This window comes from Mixophyes fleayi, chromosome 10 (assembly GCF_038048845.1).
Source record: "Mixophyes fleayi isolate aMixFle1 chromosome 10, aMixFle1.hap1, whole genome shotgun sequence".
In the NCBI taxonomy this organism is placed as follows: domain Eukaryota; kingdom Metazoa; phylum Chordata; class Amphibia; order Anura; family Limnodynastidae; genus Mixophyes; species Mixophyes fleayi.
Window position 1 is genome coordinate 99897515 of NC_134411.1, and position 23314 is coordinate 99920828.

At 40.6% G+C, this 23314-nt stretch overlaps 1 protein-coding gene across 1 annotated transcript in view; it reads left to right on the forward strand.

The window, feature by feature from the left end:
* The window catches only part of CDH16 (cadherin 16), a 123390-nt gene that overhangs the window by 39364 nt on the left and 60712 nt on the right, over nt 1-23314 (forward strand). Inside the window, 6 exon segments of the mRNA XM_075189285.1 lie at nt 30-83; nt 1597-1677; nt 5314-5454; nt 7110-7227; nt 11609-11752; nt 14790-14986. Coding sequence (XP_075045386.1) covers nt 39-83; nt 1597-1677; nt 5314-5454; nt 7110-7227; nt 11609-11752; nt 14790-14986 — 726 coding nt within the window. The 5' untranslated portion in view covers nt 30-38.

Here is a 23314-nt window from a genome sequence, read left to right on the forward strand (position 1 = left end):
GAAATTAACGAGTTTATTTATTTTTCCAGAGTTGTAGGATGAAACACCTCTGCCTCATTGTCGTCCTTTCTGCCACCGTTCAGGTAATGAATACATTACAATGGTTCCTATTCTTAGAGAAGAAATGGGTGGGGCATATCAGAAAGTGGGCGTTGCTTAGTGTGAATGTGGGTGTGTTTGGATGAATCAGGGGCGGTGCTTATTTTGCAGCAATTTTTTTTATTTTTTTTTAACTGTCGGGAGATATGATTAATGTATAATATGTCTTAGTTAATACTAGGGGTTAGAACACATAATAAAAGAATATTAATGTGGGTAAAGGTAAGCCTGCACCACAGTGTATCTCTCCAATAACTATTCACAGGACCATCAATAAGTATATTGGTTATTTGCATTCAACATACAAGTAATTATAATGTGAATCTAGTCATAATACAAAAATGGGGACTGTCCCTGGATGTAGGAACATTGAGCAGATTTCTGTCTACATGGGATAGTCTGCGCTGCACATGTTATATAGAGCGGAGGATTTGTCACCTTCAGGTTAAACCAATCATCACCCATTAAGCTTTAATAATTTAAATGACTCATACAGACAAAATGTATTTGTTAACACCGGGGCTTCAGCTCCTTTGCAGTTTTTATGTCTTCTAAATTCTCTGTTACGCCCATTACCCGAAACAGTACTGTGCACCCCCACTTCTGGGGCGCCCAGCCAAAAACGGCTATCATACAATGACATGAATGAGAGAAAAAAGTATTTATGATCAGCGCCGCTGTGTCGTAAGAAAGGAAGAATATAGATAATGAGGTTCACAGAGGGTATAATTCATTAAGGAACGTAAATGCCGACAGGAGTGTTTTGCGTAAAAATCTCGCTTTGGGCATCTCTAAGGTACACGTTTTTCTGTCGTATAACTTGCACCAGCTACAGGTCGGGTGTCATCTCCGAGTGATAGTGATGACGGCTGTGTATACAGCTAGAACATGTGTTTGTAATCAGGAGCAGCTGTAACAATGTATTTTATGTGCATTAGACATTAATAACATCCTGATTTTTTTCTTTGAACTTTTTTTTTAATGTTTTGTCATTAATGACTATATTATTAACAGGTGACAATAACTGAACAATTTTTATTTCTGCGCTTCCTGCTGAGGCTTTAATTCCACATATATATTGTAGGTATCCTGCCGGGCGTTGTGTCTGTCTCAGTACGACAAGTGTCTTGTATGCAGAGCGGACCTACACCCGTAGTCAACAAAAGACGTTTCTTCAGATCCGCTTGCAGTTGAATACAGACGTGTGTATGCCCAAATTACATAACGCACAATACCTTCGCTTTATGTACCTTAATGAATCAGACCCAGAATGTCCATAGTCAGTTGTTACTAATTTTGACAAAGTAATCCAGACTGGAAACCAAGTTCTTACAGTGGGTAATAAATAGTCACAGTGAGACACATCCCACATAGAGATTACAGGGACATAACACTCAACCCCCCGCCCTAATATAGGGCCGCTGCATCAATCTGTAAGTACTCAATTCAAACTCTTCTGTGGCATCTAACATTGTATATCATTTGTATCTGGCGCAGGTAACGATGTCCTCTGCCTATGTCGAAAAGATAAGAGTTCCTGAAAACTACAGAGGGACGTTTCCGTTTTGTCTGAGAAAGGTAAGAGAACAGGGCGGTATAACTGCGTTATATAATTGTATTTATATAATATTATATATTATATTTATAACTACGGTCTCCCTATGAAGGCAGAGATTCTCTCGTCTGACACAAATGTTTATTTTGCTGTATTGTTGTCAGCGCTTACTATCAGCAGAATGATCCTGAGTCGTTTACAAACCATTGGAACGTTCTGACCTAAACGGCCGAGCGCTTTCCTGTGCAATTCACGGAAAAATAGTAACGGGAGAGCCACAAAAAAGGGAATTTGTGGAGAGGGGGCTGTAAAAGGATTTGAGAAGATGAGACAAGACCATTTATTTTATTCTTATTTTTTGTCACTTAATGTTTCCCTATTTTTTTATTTTATTTTATACTTTGACAGGATCACGGCAGGCAGGACGATCCTGACTTGTATCAGCACTTGTAATAGTGATCTTATGCTAATTGACAGGCCATCTAGCAATAGATCACTATTATGATTTATCCAATATGATTAGCGTGATGGCTCAGTGGTTAGCACTTCTGCCTCACAGCGCTGGGGTCATGAGTTCAATTCCTAACCATGGCCTTATCTGTGTGGAGTTTCTATGTTCTCCCTGTGTTTGCGTGGGTTTCCTCTGGGTGCTCCGGTTTCCTCCCACACTCCAAAAACATACTGGTAGGTTAATTGGCTGCCATCAAAATTGACCCTAGTCTGTGTCTGTCTGTGTGTGTGTATATTAGAGCATTTAGACTGTAAGCTCCAATGGGGCAGGGACTGATGTGAGTGAGTTCTCTGTACAGCACTGCGGAATCAGTGGCGCTATATAAATAAATGGTGATTGATGATGATGATGATCTATTAATACCATAGTTGCCAATTTGGCAAATTGGCCTCCGGGAGATCCAGGGGCAGGGGAGTGTGTGGTGCTGGAAAATCGGGACATTTGGCCCCACTTCCCTAAATTGGCATCACAATTGGTAGCCTATTACAGCAGGGGGCCTGGCCACAATGACGCGTGAATTGTGTCTTAAGCCCCGCCCCCACCAATTAGCTGATGAAGTGGCCGGAATCCGGGAGGTCTCCGGCATGCCGGGAGACTAGGCAACTATGGTTAATACAGGGATGCAGGGGAGTTTTGGTTCGGTCCTCCCCTCTCCCAATACAGTCGCCCATCCCCCCCCCCTTGCAGGAGGAAGTGACAACCACAACGCAGAAGCACCATTATGTATTGGGATACAGAACCCAAATAAAACAAGCCCAGGCACAACGCTGGATCCGCAAACCATCTCCGTTATCTAGTTTTATTTATAAATGTCCACTCGAAGCCTGAGCTGCTATCTTACGCGGTCAGAAAGGGTTAAAAAAATCTTGCTTGAAAAATAAATAGTGCTGATGTTATTCTGATAATGTCAGGGGCTGGTGGGGCAGCCCTCCCCTGGGTAACGTCAGTGTACCACGACACGCTCAGCGTCAAAGCTGGATGATTGGAGAGAGAGTTATAGCAAGTTACCACGCAGCGTTGCCACGTGAGGCACCGCCATAGACCGGCAGTGTTGTTGGTGTAACCGCTGTTACGTAAGGAGTCAGGGTTAGGAATTCACAGGTCCCTTTTCACCAGGCATTGAAAGGAAATTCACATTGAAGAGAGTTATAAAGGACAAGTACAGTTAGAGGAAACTGACCTTGTCAAACTGAGTAACAACACAAAAAAGTTCTGAGGATAAAACACAGACACGTGCCAATACAGTAACACTCAGTGCCACGCTGATCTTATTATGCTGATTGAATTGCGGAGAGATTCACCTTGGACTCAAGGCTGCAGTAACTTACATTTTAGTGTTCGAGAAAAAGTGGTTTAGTTGTTATATGAACAGAGCTGTAACTTTCCACAGGCAGGAGAGACGGCAAAGTTCACATATGGCAGCGTGCGGTGGCTGTTTCTATTTTATTATAATTCAGAAGATCATCAGTAGCCGCGTGGTTATTATCAGCAGCAGAGAGAGAAAGCAATTTGCCTTTATTATTTTTAATTTCTTTTTCTTTTTTTTTATACATTGTTCTAAGTGTGCAACTTTATGTACATTGTTCATTATTTGTGACTGTACAGATTTGCATCACCATAAGAGATACGTCCCCATGTGCTCTCATCTTCCCACAGAACATTTGTTACTCTTTTTTATTGTAGATAGATACATAAGGGAAGAGGGAAGCAGAGAAGCAGATTAGATCATTGGGGTCTCCTACCCCCCCCCCCCCCACCCAGATATAATCATCCACACCATGGTCCTGAGTCGTTTGGGAGAGCAAAACATATAAAGAAGTAACTTCGCACCTGGGCAAAACCATGTTGCTTTGGTCACTAATTTGATGAGCTAAAAAAACAGGGATGATCTGAGGGATAGCAGGTGAGACTTGGAGTTTCCGCAGTACGGTCGTTGCATTTGGAGTCAAATAAGGCCCGAAGCAGGGTGGGGGTATCAAGGATCACTCTCCTATCTTCGAGGGGATCTTTGTATCGCTGAATTTACTAAGGGAGCCCCAGACGAAATTAAACACTGTCCTTGGGCCGGCTCTGCAGATTCATGTTCACATTTACCGTAGACAGAACTGTAGCGGAACTTTAGAGTGTGTCCTTCATCAAGGAAACAATAAGAAGGATCTGGGAGGTTATAAGTTACTCCATACTGACAGTCTATAAGCAGTTCCATTGCAGGAGAAGTCCTTCACTGATGATCTCTAAACAGGGAGCAACAGTCTATCTGTCTGTATTTGATGTTGCGTCAGATATTTTTGGATACAACATTGGCAGAAGCTGAAGCCGCAATGTAACTGCTCTTCTCAGAAGTTGGAGATTATTATTTGTGGAGTGAAAATCTCCTTTAGTAATACACTGATGAGCTCCAAGCAGGTTGAAACAGTCTCCATAAGGAATGCTGACTCATTGTTTTGCCCATGTCATGTTCTGAATAACCAATGGACATACTCCCCAACAGTCTTGATTTTGTTTGGCGTGAAGGGAGTACGTCTTACCAGACTGGATATGTGGTTGTTGCTATATATCTATGTAACTGGTACATTGTGGGCATGGCTTGTGGCATGGGTTAGTCAGGGGGGTATCCTATTGTGTCCCCCTTTTTTCTACACAGTTGTATCTGGGGAAAGGGGTGAGTGGGGGGTAGTTGTCCAAATGTGGACTCCTGCAATCTCCACAGACTCCTTTCGATCTGATTGTTTGGCATGGTGTCTGCGTAACCAAATCAGTGAGCAATGTGGACAAACGCGGGCAAACTGATCTATAAGTTCAAACCGACCAATCATATCTTAACATTCCTACCCAATCCCGCAAGCGAGGTGGTCGTCGTACTTTTCACTGTGTATGGGCTATAATACCCTACTGGGCAGGCCGGGCTGGGAGAGTTCTGCCAACGATTCCCCAAGTTCCCAGAGATCACATTTCCAATTTACACCGTGAACCTTGTGAACATTTATTAATAAACCTTATATTGTGCCATCTGCGGTTACACCCTGGGCTGTCCTTTGGAGCCATTGTGAAACGACTTAGCACGTGCTAAATCTGTGCTGCTGATGATCCTGTTTGCTCTCTGCCGAATATTTTCTCTCAATTAACCTTACAGTAAATTCTCTTCTAGATAGAGCTTGGAACAGATGGCCCGTATAACGCGGAGCTGGCTGGAAACCACCAGGGAATGTTTGAGCTGGATCCAAAGTCAGGATTTCTGTGCGCTCTGAAAGCCTTTGATCGGGAAAAGAAGGATTCGTACTCTGTAACGGTAATACTACCAGGCTTGGGGTATAAATGATCCTTATTAAAGAGACGCTACCCCTGAAATACAAAACAGGTCCATCACTTAAACAAAATCCAAATTGAAAGAGACAGACAGCGCTCTCCAGCTTAGGATATTGGGCGATTCCATTTAGTGAAACCAACTGGCGATCCGTCTCTCTGTATCACCAGACGTAATAAAATCCCCACATACACTAATCCGGCGAGTGCTGTCCCTCTTCATATATTTATAATACTTAATAATATTACAATAGCACAATGACATATACAATAAAGTAAATATGTTAACAGGTTGTAAAATTATTATTTAAGGACTGTACATAAATATACAATGATGTTATCTTTTGAAAGAGATTCATGTTATACTGTATAAGGATAGTGGGGGGGTAGTAAGATGGGGGGAACCTCTTCTTGAAATATATTTTTAAAGTGAGCACAAAGTTACATGTAAGTGATAAACGCGTGTTTAGGTTTGTAAGGGACTGATGCAGAGTCCGTCATAAATTGGGCGTAATTTCCGCTCAAAGATAACGCACGTAAAACTAGCGGATGTCCGGCATTCAGTGATCGGTGCTGGTTAGTTGCACTTACGCACTTTATGCACAAAGGAGATTTCACTTTGTGGAATGGTATTAAGTGAGATAACAGTGAGGACAGATGGCATATATAGGAGGGGGGCTGGTTTTGTTGGAGGGGGTACAGTCTGTGCTTCCTTCTCAGTCATCGATGAGGTCCTGAAGATTCCGTCTCCTACCTGTACATATGCTGGGACCAGAGGGGGAACTAGTGAGCTGTGGGTCTCAATGCGGGGAGGAGGGAACTGGGGCCCACAGCTTGCTAGTTCCCCTGCAATGGGCCCCATTATCTCCATGGGCCCCGGTGCACTCCACCTGTTGCGCCAGTGGTAGTTTCGCCATTTGAACTTTATATTTCTGGGCAATCTTTGACCAATCTAATAGAAATCTTCAAACACACAAATATGCCACATGTAACAAAGGCCCGATGTCCTCTCACTTTTTAATTTAGGAAACAAACAAGGCCAAACTGAGCGGTACTTTAGGAGATCAAAAGTAAACGCCCATAGGCAAACCAAGGGGGGGTTCCTAGTGCCTGGAAATCCCCCTCCAAGCCTGGGGCACTGTATAATTGAGGTGTCTGAACCCTGCCCCCGCTTCACATGGCTCTGCCTGACAGTAGTGCACGCAGCATTTCCCATGTATATTATGGGGATAGGAAGAGTTGGAGAGCAGCCAAGCACTGTCCAAAATTATAGACACACCCCCATGAATGCTGGTCACGCCCACTGGTGGCATGGTGTGGAAACCCCCCTTTACAAATCCTGCGTTTGAGGCCAGTAGATGCGCACCATGGCATGCGAATAGTCATGCTCGCACTTAGCGAGGCATCGCTGCTCTGCAGATTTTCCAGCTCCTAAATGACCCACACTCAGTTTTAGAATCCCAGGGTTTCCAGTGTAAATTGTATGATGTATTTACACAGATATATGGCAACTTCCTCCAAGCAACTTAAGGATGATGTTTTTTTTTTTTAATATTAATTATTAACTGAAAACCACACAAAAAAGTAAGATGAAGTGAAGATCGCTCTTATATCTACAATTTTATATATCTGTTTATCCAGGTGATGCAAGAAAATAAGACGGTGACCGTGTACATAGAAGTGATGGATGACAACGACAATATGCCGGTTCTGGAGCGGAGCACGTTACACGGAATCGTCAGCAGAGGAATCCGACCAGGTAACGCTACAGCTCCGTACCTATAGTCTTCCTCATAGCAGAACTATCCTGCAGTAAAATGGATTTGACTTTGGTTATTATGTAATATCACAAACGAAGCAAAGCATAAAGCAGACGGCTATAACAGGGCCTGATTCATTAAATGTCGATATGTCCTGATAAATGTATTTCATAGGGGTGGGGGTATTAAAACATTACACATATGTACTGTACGTATTGCGCTGTGTATTGCGTCTATCAGAACAGAACGGACCTAGACCCGTATTCAACAAGAGATGTTTCTTCAGATGTAGTTAAATATGGACGTGCGTAAGCCGGAATTAAGTGCGTTTTTTTAAGAAACGCGATTTACGTTCATTAGGTAGCGCTCCTTGAAATGAATCGCGTTGACTCTTCAGATGCCCGAGTGCAGAGCTGTAGAGACACGTGGGATTCTGGGACCATCGCTTTTACTTTGTCTGAGGATGGATTAAACAACAGCGCAGTTACAACTCTATGTGTGGATGTGTGAGGCCGAGGGTTGAAGGTGGGATTAGCGGACTCTTTCGAGCTGTCGTTCTGGAGATGGAAACAAAGAACGAAAATACAGCGAGCATGTGATCGATTGTTCCAAGTCCTCATCTGCAAGTGTGGCTGGGGATCCGCTTTTAGATGTCAGTACAAAGCCTCCCAACACGCCCGCCGCTCGCCACTGAAATGTCAGGCCAGAGATACAGGCCCATTATAGCTTTCCTAATCTCACAAGCTGGCCTGTGTTGTCACTCGCTGATAGCGACAGTTTAATGTTTATACCACAACGTCCTCGGGACCCTACAGTGGTGTCCAATCCAGATGTATTCAAAACAGACCTTGTAGATTGTTATTTAGAAGAACGAACTTGTGTCCTGTAAGATTCCAGCTGTGTAAAGGACCTTTAAGACCTCCGTCTTTGTTTACTGCGATCGCATTAGTGTCTGTTACATATATATGGTGTCATTTAATATTGTGCATTAGCCTTGTTCCTGTTCTTCACAGTTTTATTATTTATATTTAGATGTTAAAAGCTACAAAAAACTGCATAACAAAAGTTTTTATATTGTAAGACACTTTCCAAACATAAAATGCTGATAACAATCAGCAACGTCGTCACGGTGTAGAAAACTCATATATTGAATTGAATCGGCCCCGTAGACTTGTGAACGTAACACAATAATTTTTCATATTGAATATATCTGTGGTTTAGTTTCTTTGCTCTTTTTAAACTGTCATTTTAACCTTAAATGGAATGTTCACTCTTTTTTTTCATAATAATTGATAATAAGATGGTTTGTAAACATTTTCATACACTTAACTGCCGCGTTATAACTGAATAAAAAACATTTAAAACAATGTTTCTGTGCAACACTTGGGGTTATTTGTTTTGCAATATAAGTGAGCACAGAGGGCCTGATTCATTAAGGACCGGAAATGCAGATATGAGCCGTATTTTGCGTAAAATCGCTCTGCTCAAGCCCAGAACTGGAGTGTACAACGGAGAACTCAGTAACATCCAATTCATCTTCCAGCGCGATACTACCCTTACTGCAGCCTACGATTTCATGGGAGGAATGGGGAGGGGACAGTAAGGGCGTGCAGAGGACAAGGGCACGTAGCTGAGTCCGATTCAAGCTTTGGGGTGTGTGTCCGTGTGTGTCCGTGTGTGTGTCCGTGTGTGTGTCCGTGTCCTAGCAGCAGTCTTGACTCCCTGCCAGTTTCCAATCTAATGAATAGGGAAGGGAGCGGGATGTTAGATCCCAGGCTACTATCTTTCCACTTACATGTTAACTAAAATTTGAAGCTCACAAGTAGATATGTTAGAAAGAGTTTTCACATATGCTGTTTTTTCACTACAAGTTAGCAAAATAAAGTCATAACGATGACACACCGATAGTCTTATTATCAACTAGGGGGATACGAATAAAATAAATGTCCCCATAGCCTTAACATTGTTTTTATCCAAATATATGAAATCCTGCAGCTGGGGCGCTATGGATTTCTCCAAAAAGTCACAGAGATCTGCATGAAATCCACATGAAATACTCCTATCAGCATAGAAAATGTATCGGATTTATAATGTTGAATGCACTTTCCATGCATGAAGAAAATGCGTTGCCTGCACAGGTGTGAATAAGTCCTGTGTAGCATCTTTAGCGCTCTTTACTTTCCTGCCTCCCTAGGAAATCATGAGTTAAATCCCTAATGCGTATTACTCCACTCACAGCAGAGATAATGGTGATTTTTATCAGTGGCCGAATGCTGTAAATAAATAACGTAAACAGAATTAATATTTATTATTCAGATCATGTTTAGATAACGAGGAAGCAAATCCAGAATTCTCTGTGTTGAGCTACTATTGGAGCTGTTTACGAACTGTGAAAAAAAAACGTAGATATAGCGCAAAAGCCATTTCATCCTGTATTGCGACGCCATGCACCTAAACATGGATGCATCTGTGATTATGGACACACAGGGTCCGCAGGGGAAGGTAATATTTATTGTGAAAGGGGCTCATTTTTGCTTATGATGTTGCTGGCAGAATTTGGTGACGTCTGCATAGAACTCTGAATACAGTACAGATTGCAAGACACCACTTCCTCCAAGGACTACACTTCATCTTAGCCAAAAGTCTCTACTGATCTGAATACGAATGAGATAGAGCACACTACTAGGCCTCCTGTGTTTGTGTTGTCGGCTCCCTGTGTTGTTCGACAAACCAGTGGGCCTGGGTAATGTTATAAGCCTTTCCCCAGGCAACAGAATTAAACAAGAGTATGTGAGTGTGCTATGACTGTTTCTGCCTTTATTCCTTTTTTATTTTAAAGAAAACTGTTTTGCCTTTGTATTTCTTTTTGTCAAATTGTTATCCGTTTTTATTCAATGAGCATTGTGACTTTTTTTGTCATATTAAACTCTGTTTAAAAATGTTCTGTCTTTGTGTTCTTGATTAATTCATGTGCCAGATAGGCTTGTATGCTCTACAGTTACATGACTGGTTAACATTAACTCTGATTAAATAAGTTGTTGTTTTTTGGGATAGTTCAAAACAAGTAGTGGATACAGTAGTACAATGAAGGCAACGGTTCCATATAGTGATATGCAGATTTACTCAGTAGCGTTTACAGAATAAAATGAGACATTTCAGGGCAGGAAGTCCCTTCATCAGTTCTGAAACGCTCATGAATTCCACTAAGCACGGATATGTGGGCTGTTGAGTTCGGGTGTATGTTTGCTGTGCTCTACTGCACAAGACTACTGCAGGATATATCCAATATATGGAATATAAATTTGCAAAAGAACGCATAGAAAAATGATATAATTAATGTCACGTGGCAATAATAAAGGCATTAATTATAAAACAGTTAAAACTAAAAAAAAAAGTTTAAAGAAAAAAAAATTTCTTCCTGAAATATATTTATTAGGATGTTGTTGATGTCTGCTGAACATAAAAATACATTTTACAGTTGCAAACACATGTTACAGCATGCATGCGAGGCTGTCATTGTTAATGATCGGGACTCAAAGTAGTCCCTTAGCTGGAGCAAGAGATACGGCAGAAAAACTACTAACTTTGACGTGCGTAGAGTTTGAATCGGACGTGGCTGCGTGCGCTCGGATATTACACTATGTTGTTGCACATAAATACAGGCTCCGTGTTTGGATTCCTTTCTGGTCCTAACAGCTCGGCATAAACAGAACGGTCATTATTACCGTGTTATTGTGCTCTGTGCTGCCTGAGATTGTAAGAGTTAATCTATAAGACAGAGCAGGCCAGCTGCTAGGACATATGTTATGACAGCAGTGTTAAGGATGAAAGAAATGATGTACTTGGAGTAAATATTATCTGAGAAGGGCTTGTCCGCTCCTTGGTATTCACACAAAGTATAAGGGAGGTGAGACTGACATAAACGTTATAAGTTAGAACGTTATACTGTAAATACTCTGCAGATAACGCTGTAAAGTGGTAATTCGGGAGGAATTGTGTCTGCTGCACTGGAGGGGTTAACCCTATATAGAGTGGAGTCTGGTATGTTTATATACAACGCTGTTCTGCATTAAACATTGGGAATAGGGATCATTGATCCCTATGGAGAAAACATCCACGGTATAGTGACCACTTCACTTTTACTTGATAACTTTTTTTACATTTATTTCCAATCATTCCCATCCCTGTCAATCAATAATGATCAGGGCGTGTTGGGTGTATAGTTAAGTACTAATTTATAATATTTTACTCATACCCAGGTCAGCATTACGACGTTATATGGTCCTCAACTCAACACATGCAGTAATATGTGTACTAAGCTGGATATAACTCATCATTCTATAACTGTTACATCACGCGTGTGTCCTGTTTCATTCACAGGCGTTTCGTTCATGCACATTCAAGCTACGGATACCGATGATCCGGCGACAGAAAACGCAGATTTACGTTACAAAATCGAGGATCCAGAAAAGAATCTGTTCCAGATAGACCCGAGGACCGGAGCCGTCTCGCTAACAGAACAAGGTAAAATGCAGATTATGTTCAATGCTGTGATATTGTTACGTTCTGGCCATCCAGTAACTGTGAGAAGCATTTTTCCATCTCCCGCTATAACATTCTTGTCCGCTGACACAAAAAGGCCTGTAACGTTTTAGAAAAATAAAACATCCATCAGCGTTTTGCAAAGTAAACATCGTAACTTGGCCTCTCAGATGCAACAGGGACATTTAAAACCATTAGTCTGTGGAAGCTTACATGGTCAGATTGGCAACACGGTTCTGATCCAATCATGGCACAAAGACAAAAACCTATAAAGCGGACACAGGATGGCCAAAATTTAGCAGCAAACATTATTTTTGTTCTCTAAAACCTTACAGTCAGCGAAAGGTACTGGACATCTGCTGCCCCCAAGTTCTGCCTCCCTAATCTGCGGCCTTAATGTCCTCTCCCTAATATGAAGTGGAATTTATGAGTCAAATGTTCTAAGACTTAACGCCCCATTATCACGGGGAAGGTGGCTCGTAATTGGTTAGCTGCAGATTTTGTCTAGTGTTGTGCCGCCTTCTCTCGAAACGTCACACTCCGTTGCGACTCCTATAACCATGGAATCATGGTTACAGCAAAAACCAGATAGCTCCTTTGTATCTCAGTATCATCTCTATGCGGGCAATACCCAAATTTATCTATCCTCTCCTGATCTCTCGCCATCTGTGTAATTGCGTTACTGACTGTCTTTCTGCCATATCATCTTGGATGAAACATTTCCAGAATACGCACATATCTCACACAAGACATTGCAAAAACTTTAATTCGTGCACTTATCATCTCCCGCATTGACTATTGCAATTCCCTCCTTGGTGGCGTTCCCCGAACCAGACTCAAACCCCCACAATCTATTTTGCACACAGCAGCTAGAGTAATTTTCCTTGCAAATTGTTCATCCTCTGCTGAGTCACTTTGTCAGTACATTGGTTGCCTGTTTTTCAACGAATCCAATATAAAATTCTTCTACTAACATACAAGGCTGTAAACAAAACTGCACCGACATACATCTCCTCACTGGTCTCAAAATATCTCCCAACTCGACAACTCAGTTCTGCACCAGATCTGCATCTCTCATCCACTCTCATCACATCCTCCTATTCCCGGACACAGGACTTTTTTTTGGGCTGTACCCCTTTTTCAGATTTCAGGTACCAATAATGATTTTAATTAGCACATCATTTTTTTGATATTTTTGCGCGGCATAACCCTTCATAATACAGACTAATCAGATAAAAGGTTCGTCAATACATTAATAAAATCTATTAGTGCATAATTGTACATTGAACCCAGCTCAGAACTAGCAGCCTCATTTTGAGCAAAAAAAAGTTGCACATTTACTTCTGGACAGAGCACGTTGTAACGCATTTATTTTTGCTTGCAAGAAAAATAACACAGAAATACTGTCCAGCTTTATTTTTCCACTGCGATTTAGAGTCGAGCTACGACACCTCCCTCCCAACTCTATATCTGTCCGCACATTTTTAATGTGCCCCCTCTCTGCAGAGCCACGTGAGTCCCTCCCTATATGTCTGCTGGTAAATTAATCTACATCCATTTTTTTTATTTTTTTTTTTGCAATGTTCTCCTTCTGACATGAAGAAATTGCTTTTGAAAAGAACAAATCGCTGCATTTTGATCCGCTCACAATACCAGGCTTCATTAATTGCCTTCAACTGCGCGTACGACATGTGATGAATTCATTTCAGCTATACAATACATTCATTTTCTGCAAAGCGAGTGCATTCAAAATGCCAAGGACAAGCATTTCACAGCAGATATGAACTTTAGCTAATCTTCAGCACTTTATATAACTAGTCAACAAAACAAGACTGCATTCTGCTCGGAATATGCAAGCTGATTTTATTTCCCAGCAAGTCGAGTATTAAAACACCAGGATAAGCGGGTGAATCATTTCTTACAAAGAAATAGCGATGATGATTTTATTTATATGGGAAAACAATCTGATCTTATATACAGTGATATATGAACTATAACACAGTTATATTTCTGCAGAATTAGGACTGATACATTAAAGGAGAACTCCTCTTTTTAATTTTTAAAAAAATTTAAATAACCCCTCCCAAAATTAGCATAACGGCAGGGTCCCACGTAATGGCATTCACAATGCACTTGAGCTGCTCGCTCTATTCAGGGATCTCCAGATCCAGCGCTACTGACTGATAATCGCACACGACAGGGGTGATGACAGTGCAGGAACCCCGCAGTCCTGCTAAGTGCAGGGAGAGAGTTGTTTTATTTTTTTTTAAAAAAAGTATTAATAAGTAGAACTCTCTGGATGTAATTCAGTTTTGGTGAGTTGATGTGTTTTCGCTTACAGAGATCTATTTAAAAGTTACATACATGACGTGCGCAGCATACAAACCTAGGAATCTGCACTCGTAGCATTCAAAATGTGCTCATTGCTAGTGTTATGCCCAGTAATATTCAGAGGCAGATATCATTCCCTGCAGTATTGTACGTACCCCATATCATTTTGTTCCCAGGCTGTCGCTGCCACCTTCTTCTCCGTCTGTATCCCGGCCTCCTGTCATTCAGAGTCACCTGTTACTCCTATCGCTGCTAACATGAGTTCTGACCTCATAGTATTGGCCTCATGACATCACTCCCGCTGAACTGCATTCTGGGGCTTTCAGTGCCGACAGGCCAACTATCTGTTAGTTGTTCTCTAATGTTACAGCCCTTTGCTCACACAAAACTAATTATTTTTGGACAGCTATGTGTCCAGTTTGGCTATTTTGTTTGGACAGCCATGTGTCCAGTTTGGCTATTTTGTTTGGACAGCCACATGTCCTAGTTGGCTAAACTCTCTACTGACACCCTCATTCTGATATATTGATCCCATCTGCCAATATCAGAGCATATGTAACCATCTTTACCTGTTCTATAAATGCTACGGGTACTATAGGTTGTCCATACATGTAATTTTATTACTAAATAGCCCCCAAATACCTGAATGGAGGTTTTCATTATTGTTTTCACATTTTATATTACCCAGGAGTCACTTACCTCTCTGAAAGTGAGGAGAGCCATTTTAAGCTCGCTGTTCAAGTAAAAGACCTGGGTGATAATCCGATGGGATATGTTGCTTCTGGAAACCTGGAAATTTTTGTTGCAGAAAACACATGGGTTGTTCCCAGCCCGGTATCCATCCCAGAGAATCAAAGAGGAACTTATCCCCGGATCATTTCTAATGTAAGTAGAAACAAATGACAAATACTGTGTTTGACGGGAATACTATTAATTGAAGAGTCTGTCTTTTGTGAATTGTTTTAGGGATTAAATATGCAAAATAGACTCTATAGGTTTATAGGTGCTACGTCCGTATGTATTATTTGCAATAAAGATTCTCTGATACGGTCGTTGTGGTTCCAAAGCACATAGGTTTTTCTTGCAAAATATTACAAGGCAAAGTTTGGTGCGTGCATCCGCATGCGCCTGTTAGCACTAATACAAGCTTCTATGAGAGCGCTCTGGTTTCCAAAGCCAGAGGTGAACAATTTATACATAGTACAGTTGTAAAAAGCAGTGACAGCACAAAGATACACAGTTACAGTATTAAGGTCTTTATTCATAGGTTGATGGTTCATGACCTCCCAAGAACTCGATGTGCTTCCTCTTCTCAGTGTTCCTTGAGATGTCCAGGTGTCCTTCTTCAGGCTCCCGCCTCTACACCTGTATAAACTGGTTCTTTTATGACATCTCTGGATCATACTTTTTTATATTGGCCCCCCTGGAGGTCCATGGGGAGGTGGGCGCATGGGGGCATCATTTTGGCCCCACCCCCTTCACGGACATCACCACGTTAACCTAGAACAGTAGGGAGCGGGGTGTTATAATGACATGTCAATCACTCCACTAAGCCACGACCTCATCCACTTCACTTACAAAGTCGGTAGGGTTCGGGGGATTGCCCTGCTCTCTTGGGAGTCCGGAGAGACTCCTAGAAATTTATGAGTCTCCCGGAAATGCCGGGAGAGTAGAGAGTAGGCAACTATGCTCTGGACTATTATGTATGAAAGTGATATTATTTATAGCTAGCGAACACAATGTGCGAATGCTACATAAACAATACCGGAAATGTTCTCGTGCAATTGCGAACAGAATGAGACCCAAACTGTTTGATGAATTTAAATGTTGGAAACATTAATTAGCCTTTTCCCCACTTTATATTTTATATACAAAGATAAAAAATATGATAAACATATTTAAATGTTGCTACGATAATAATTACATTGCGTATTAATCGCATCGCAAACGATTGTAGTGTACAGAAATGATTGCTATCCACCTTCGTCCAGATATTAAACTTCAACATAGGTGAACCCTAGGCTATGTCTAAACATTTGCCAGATACACTCTTTAGCATCTAGCAAAGCGTATCTAGCACTTGTCTTTTCAGCAGAATCTCCATTTACATGGGGGCAAGGAACATATATCTAACAGCCCTCATTGTTCACCCTAGCCTCAACAGGCTCTTTTTACGCTACTTCATTCAAATGGGGAGTCTGCAGAAACGGTAAGTGCTAGATACTTCTCTCTAGAGAGTGTATCTAGCACAGTCCAGCTCCGCCCCTGTATCATATGCGCCAGGTTAAGTCAGCGTTCATGCTGGGATTTATCACACAGCAGCTGGAAGGTCACAGGTTGTTTGGTTGTGATTTAGTTTCTAAATACATGGTCCCCTGGGTTGTGCGGTCTTTTAATAGTTGGAGAAAACAATAGCAGATATTTGGCTGGTTATAGCAGTGTGCTGGGGGGTATTCCTCTGTGTTTGTTCCTATTTGCCTAACCCACCACTCAAGCACCTGCTATGAACCTATAAAATGATGGAGCAACTTCCGCCCCTGCATTGTGTGTCTGTCTCCCAGTCCTGTCTTTAGTTTGCCCCCAGTTACGTCTTCTGTCTTTCAGTCTCCCAGTCCTGTTAATAGCCCCTGTACAAGTTATATTGCTTTTATGGTGCAGGGTGGCCTCAAACATGGATATGTGAATATTTTTTTTTACATAAGTGATGTCAATTAGTTGTAATTATTAACTATTATTGACTGTGATTGTAAATATGCTGTAAAGTTTAAACACACTTGGTAACCTTAAAACAGAGGAATGTTACCTGCCGTCCACCCAGCGGCATCCGCCACATTACAGACGCAGCAATATCTCCACTTTTACAAACCCGCAGTTTAGTAAATATACCCCTTAATCTTCTTATTAGATGGCACTATGTGAATAAGGAACACTTTGGGACTCAGCCACACTTTGTTATATATGTAAAACAATCCAAATCGAGCATTCGGAAACCACTCTATAGAAATTCTACGTTTGCCACTGATCAGCATCCGTACAAGGAAATCTCATTACCATTTATTTTGATTTCTAAAATAAAACAAATGAACAAATAATGTAATCAATTAATAAAGCTTTTTTTTCTTGAGTACCGGTGCTGCTATCGCCATTCTGAGATAGCGATAGGAGGACGTTGGCGGTAACTCTGCCACATAGGCCTGGTGATAGCTACTTGCATGTGGTAGAATAATATAGTGCCAAAAATGTATGTGCTGCAAGGTCCGGTATCATTAGGGCTCATTGACCAATCCGCTTTTTTGCACTTTTCCCACGTTAACAAATGCATAAAAAGTGCATTAAAACAGAACAAATTAGAGTCAACGGTGCCAGTTTTAAAATATTGATGGCGCATTTTAAATTTTAGTATGTGGCACACACACTTAAAGTACATGGAAAATCCATTCTAAAAGCTTCACTAAAAGTTGAGTTTGTACTAGTGCTATAGGGATCAATGGGATCGTGGGCAGCGCGGTGGCTCAGTGGTTAGCACTTCTACCTTACAGCTCTGGGGTCTTGAGCTCAATTCCTGACCATGGCCTTATCTGTGAGGAGTTTGTATGTTCTCCCCGTGTTTGCGTGGGTTTCCTCCGGGTGCTCCAACATAGCAAAAACATACTGGCAGGTTAATTGACTGCTAACAAATTGACCCCAGTCTCTTTCTCTCTCTCTCTCTCTCTCTCTATATATCTGTGTATATGTATGTTTGGGAATTTAGACTGTAAGCTCCAATGGGGCAGAGACTGATGTGAGTGAGTTCTATAGAATTATTGGTGCTATATAAATAAATGGTGATGATGATGCCTATGAGGGAAATTCACACAGCGCACGATGAACGCTATAAAGAAATTAAAAAACACGTCCTTTTTTTGTATCCATGTCAGTCCTCTTTATCTCATAGGACTCAATGATCCTTAGCACTCCAGCAACTCTTTCGTGTAATGGCTGGAAAATTGACGCTGGAAGAGAAATTATCAGTAGTCAGAAAACACAATACTTGTTTAATGTTATGGGGAATCCCTGAGCCGTCGCACTGGAAACTCTCCCTCCCCAATTTATATTTAACAAGGGTCATATACATGAAGGAGAACAGAAATCCTGGAAACTCATTAGGGCCAAACACAAACAGAAGCACTCAATGCAGAAAGACAGTTTTAGGGGAGTTGAATTCTGATTTATAGCCGTCCCTTATAGAAGCATTAAAGCCACGTTTTCTCCTTGTTAGGAGCTGCTGCACAGCGGAAGCCTTTGTCCTGTTTCAAAACAGCAGATAGGTCGTCTCTCGACGCGGCTCTAAGCAGCCAATGTTTGTATCTGCTGTTACCATGAGAACGGTGGATTCAGATCAAATTTACTAGAGCCCAGAAATCCAGATTACATTTATTTTATGCCGTATGTCTCAGCGCCCCTTGTTAACACAATCTGCCGTTTAAACAATAATATCTGCAGCTATTCCTGATCATGAGGGGGTTACTATCGGGGCCGGATTAAGGGCTACTTGGGGCTGGATTTGAAAATTAAGGGGCTATTGTCCTCTTGGATGAGAGCTCACAGAGAGACAGTCCGTAGTGGCTCAGAGTGACACACTGCGAGCGGCGGGAAGATGTTTGTGACATCACGGTCACATATAGGGGATGTCTGCGGTGTCATCGGCATGCCACCAGCGGTATGGTCATTCGCTGTAAGTGAAGCCAGCGGGCCAGCAGCCGCATTAGTTATGAGTCAAAACAGTCGCGCTCGCCCGAAAAAAGCACTTCCGGTCCCGGCCCAGATTATTCAATCTTTAAATTGTTAAACAGTCTAATAAAAATATATTAGGCACTGGTCTTGATGGGCCTATTTCGGTGTGGAGGCCTGGAGCTGCTGCTCCATCAGGCCCATTATTAATCTGGTTTCAATTACATTTTTGGATGTTACTTGTGACAGGATGGACCGACTATGCCACCCTATCTGTTGTTGCTGGGAACCGGCTGGGCTTACTTTGCCACTGTTTCCTTTCGTTATCCCAAATGCGCCCTCTTGCCGCAGTAAGAGGGGCTTACACGTGCTGCCACCACTGGGCTCCTTACCGGAATCCAGTACCGGGTTTCTTCTGGGTAACTGACACTGCGAGTGTACCCCGTTACTGGTGTACCTGGGCTGGTACTCCTGACCTCTTACTATGGATCAGGGATGCTGTGGATGGATCCCCCCTGGCCTATCACACTGACCAGGGCTGCTGGATAGCAGGCAGAGCAGTGGTACTGGAGAGATGGTTCCAAACCTCAGAACAGTCGGGAACGGATTAGATTTAGGGTCTAATCTGCAGGTCACAGGAATACAGCAATATCGAAGATGCTTCCAAGCAGGTCTTTGAAGCAAGATGTTTATTTGCCCTCACACTGAGTAAAGGTACCAGGTGATTACTCAAGTCAGATGAAATCAGAAGAACAAGTTTCCAATACAAGCTAGTGCCTTTTATACAGTTTAGACACAGGCTATTTTTAGCATCAGGATATAACCTGTTTACACAAACATAGATTTACATGCATTGCAAAGCCAACAATATTTACACTTAGATATGAAATTCTTAAAAACCTTGCTGTGATATCCTGCATCTTATTTCAGAGGCAGGAGACCAACCAGCAAGTCAAAAGGTCTACTTGGCATGAATACTTTAGACAGTCGCAGAATACACATTCCCAAAGAAAAAGTACAACCCTCAAACAAGTCATTTCCTCACATCACCATACACGAAAGGCTTCATAAACAAAGACTCATTGTATTGGTTATATACATCAGAAAAGGTATTTGCTTTAGAAAGGTTAAACAAAATTTTCTACCCTGGTCTCAGAAATTAAAGATTTCCCTTACCAAAATATACACAATATTAAAAATAAGTGCATTGGCAATTTTATATAAACTGCGCTATTTCCTTTAAATAAATTTATACCATAAGTTATTTATATGTGATCCAGTCACATTACTATAAAGGGGAATTCCTTTACTAGAACGGAGGAGGCCACACCACCGATCAGTGCGTTGTACAGACACAGATACAGACATAAATACGGCTGTTTCAAATTGTCGGATCCGTCCAACTAGCTTCAGTCTGGAACCAGTCTGTCAACCCTTTCCTCAAAATGAATGAATGAAATGAATGTTTAATTGAAATGTATTGCAGGCATTCTTAAAAGGCATGGGGTTTTTTTTTTTGCTTATATTAAAACACTTCAAGTGTTTGAAATATACAGTCTTTTCTTGCCGCCCTCATCTCATCCATATCTGGTTCAATTGTGATTGCAGCTCTCGACAAATACCAGAGGCATCGCATCAGTTGCCTATAAAGTTGACTTTTTTATGGGTATATTGTCTCTGTTATATCTTTAGAAACTTTTAATGCTATAGCAACACCTGTTAATATAACATTAGCAGGTGTTGCTAAAACATTAAGAGTTTTCTCAATAGTTAAGAGTTTTCTGTAGCGATATAATGCTAAATGTAAGTCCTGTCTTCAGTCACGCATTGCTGCACAAATGCGATGTTTAGAAGACATCTCGCTTTATAGAAAATGACCGTCCTACAAGCAGATGTACAATATAAATTAAGCAGATTGCAGTAAACTTGGTATTTGCATACAAGGCTGATTTCTTCATGTTCTTATCCATGGAAAGGGAGAACTTTAGGACTGTAAGGTTAATTTATTAACACTGCATTTAGGTGACACTGAACCACAGCAACTAATTAAATACATAGTTAGCTACTCTTCCGGAATGTCCTGGAGAAATCCAGAATATTAGAAGAATTCCAGTACTCTCGGGAAGGTAGGCTAACCTCCCGGATCCCCGCTCTGCCTCCCAAACTGCCGACTAGCTTATGTGCAGGTGATCACGCTTAGTCCCTGAAATGGTTTTATAAAAGTGGGCAAGAAAGATTAAATACTTATTTTAATGCCAAACTTGTACTGGTTAATTTATGATTGGTTTCTGTTGCTCAGTACATGCAACCAAAATGCAATGTTAGTAAAGTTACTTACTTATAAAGTATTTTTTACAAGGAAAGAATGAATTGAATCTCATTTTCAGGTAAGTCCTGGATATGTCATATGCAACGTGACCTAATTACAGACAAAAAGGCTTTAAGCAGTACAATAATTACAAATATGTTTATAGGTAGAAGTTTTAAAAGATCAGGTGGCAGATTTAAGTGACTCGGGTAGGTTGTTACAGAAATGGGGAGCTCAGTAAGAAAAGGAAGAGCCTCCAGAATCTTTATTTAATTTAGGAACTATTAACTGACTTCCGGAAGTAGATCTAAGATGATAAGTGCTGTTTGCTGCAGTGGTCTGTTCAGGTAATTGAGTATCTTGCTCATAAAGTATTTGAAGGATAAACAGGTAACGTGAACTCTACATAAAAACTCCAGAGAGAGCTGGCCTAGATCTGATAACATGTCACAATGGTGAGTTTTGTAGCCACACAGAAAAATAAAACAGGATTTTGAGTTCTAATGTGCAACAAACTTTCTAAGGTAAATTGGATGTGCTGTAAACTACACCCCGATAGTCTATACAAGTCATTACACACATACCAAGGATTTATGTTTGGCTACTGATGTCAGATAAATGTAGGAGTTTGCTGTAATCGGTAGGTACATGTGTACTTTGCAAGTCTAGCCTTTGTCCCAAATACCATGGGTACAGATTTATCAGAATTACCCAATGTTCCACCTGAGGGAAATCAGATTTTAGTACACTCTAATGTCAGAGAAGTTTGAGCTGTGCGTATACAAGATTGTATCAACTGCCTAATATAGTTGGAAGCTGATTTACAAACGAAACAAAGCCTTCTGTTATATATATAAACGCATAGTGTCACCGTTCAAAGGTAGACACAACAGAGAAGGGGAAAACCTAATGTAAAACAATGTAATATTTATTAAAACACAACTAATACCAGACTCACATAGACGATAACTGCAATGTACTGTGATAGTGGTTACCGGGAAAAAACAGAAGCTGGAAGTGTAATCTGCGTTACACCTAAATTCCAAGACTGACTAAACGTGTTTCGCATATAAACTTTCTAAATGGCATTTCCTGGAAACTTTTCAGGACTCTGTTATATACATCACAGCCTAATTGTATTAGTCAATAAGGGCAGGACAGAGAATTATATAATAAAGATATATAGAAAAATATATGTAGCATTTATATCATTTAAATGTATTATAATTGTTACAAATAAGCTATTAAAATGAAATATATTTTACATTTATTAATTTTATTGCGCACAATAAATATTATTCATACAAACTCATGATTAAATTTATTTGAAATAAACCAAAACATTTTTAGATATAAATGAGTTTCAAATAAACTATATAATCAAAAATAAACTATGGGTTATGGTTTTAGATAATCCCAGCAAAATGATTAAAATATGTTTTTATAACATGTCAAACTAATACACTATAAAAAACTGATATAATAAAAACAAAACAAAACACCAGAATATAATAATAATTATGATATAGATGAATTGGCGATACATCTTCTTCACACCAGGACTCCCACCAACCCAATGGAAAGTGCATAACAGGACCCCATAGCCGTCCCACAGGTCTGCAGATAAACTTTTGCATCAAATAAAAAATAATTAAGAGTTAACATAAACATTACATAATCTAAAATATATTGTTGATGTAAAGTAGATAAATTGCCAGTGTTTAAGAAAAACGAAACTGCTTGAATGTCCTCTTGGTATGGAATCATAGTGTAAATGGATTGAACAACTATAATGACTAAAATAATATTAATTTAATTTGTGAAATTGTAGAATTACTTTTAAATGAGAAGGTAGTTCACTGACTAGTGTCTGTAAAAAATACATCAACAACTCTCAAGTTAATGTACCTATCTCAGACACAATGGGACGGCCATGGGGACTATCAAATCCTTATGTATTTTGGATTAATGGCATAATTTAGGCACTATTGATGTATTATCTGATACACATTCATATTTCAATTGACTAATAATATTATATATTCCAGCTTCTCATAATAATTGATCTAATTACTCAAAGATTGTATCATTGAGGCGTCATAACTCTACAAAATAACTTGTTGAGCCGTACAACTTGATTCACATGAAATTTCGCCTCAATTTCGCTTATTTCTACAATAAGCCAGTTAGCGATG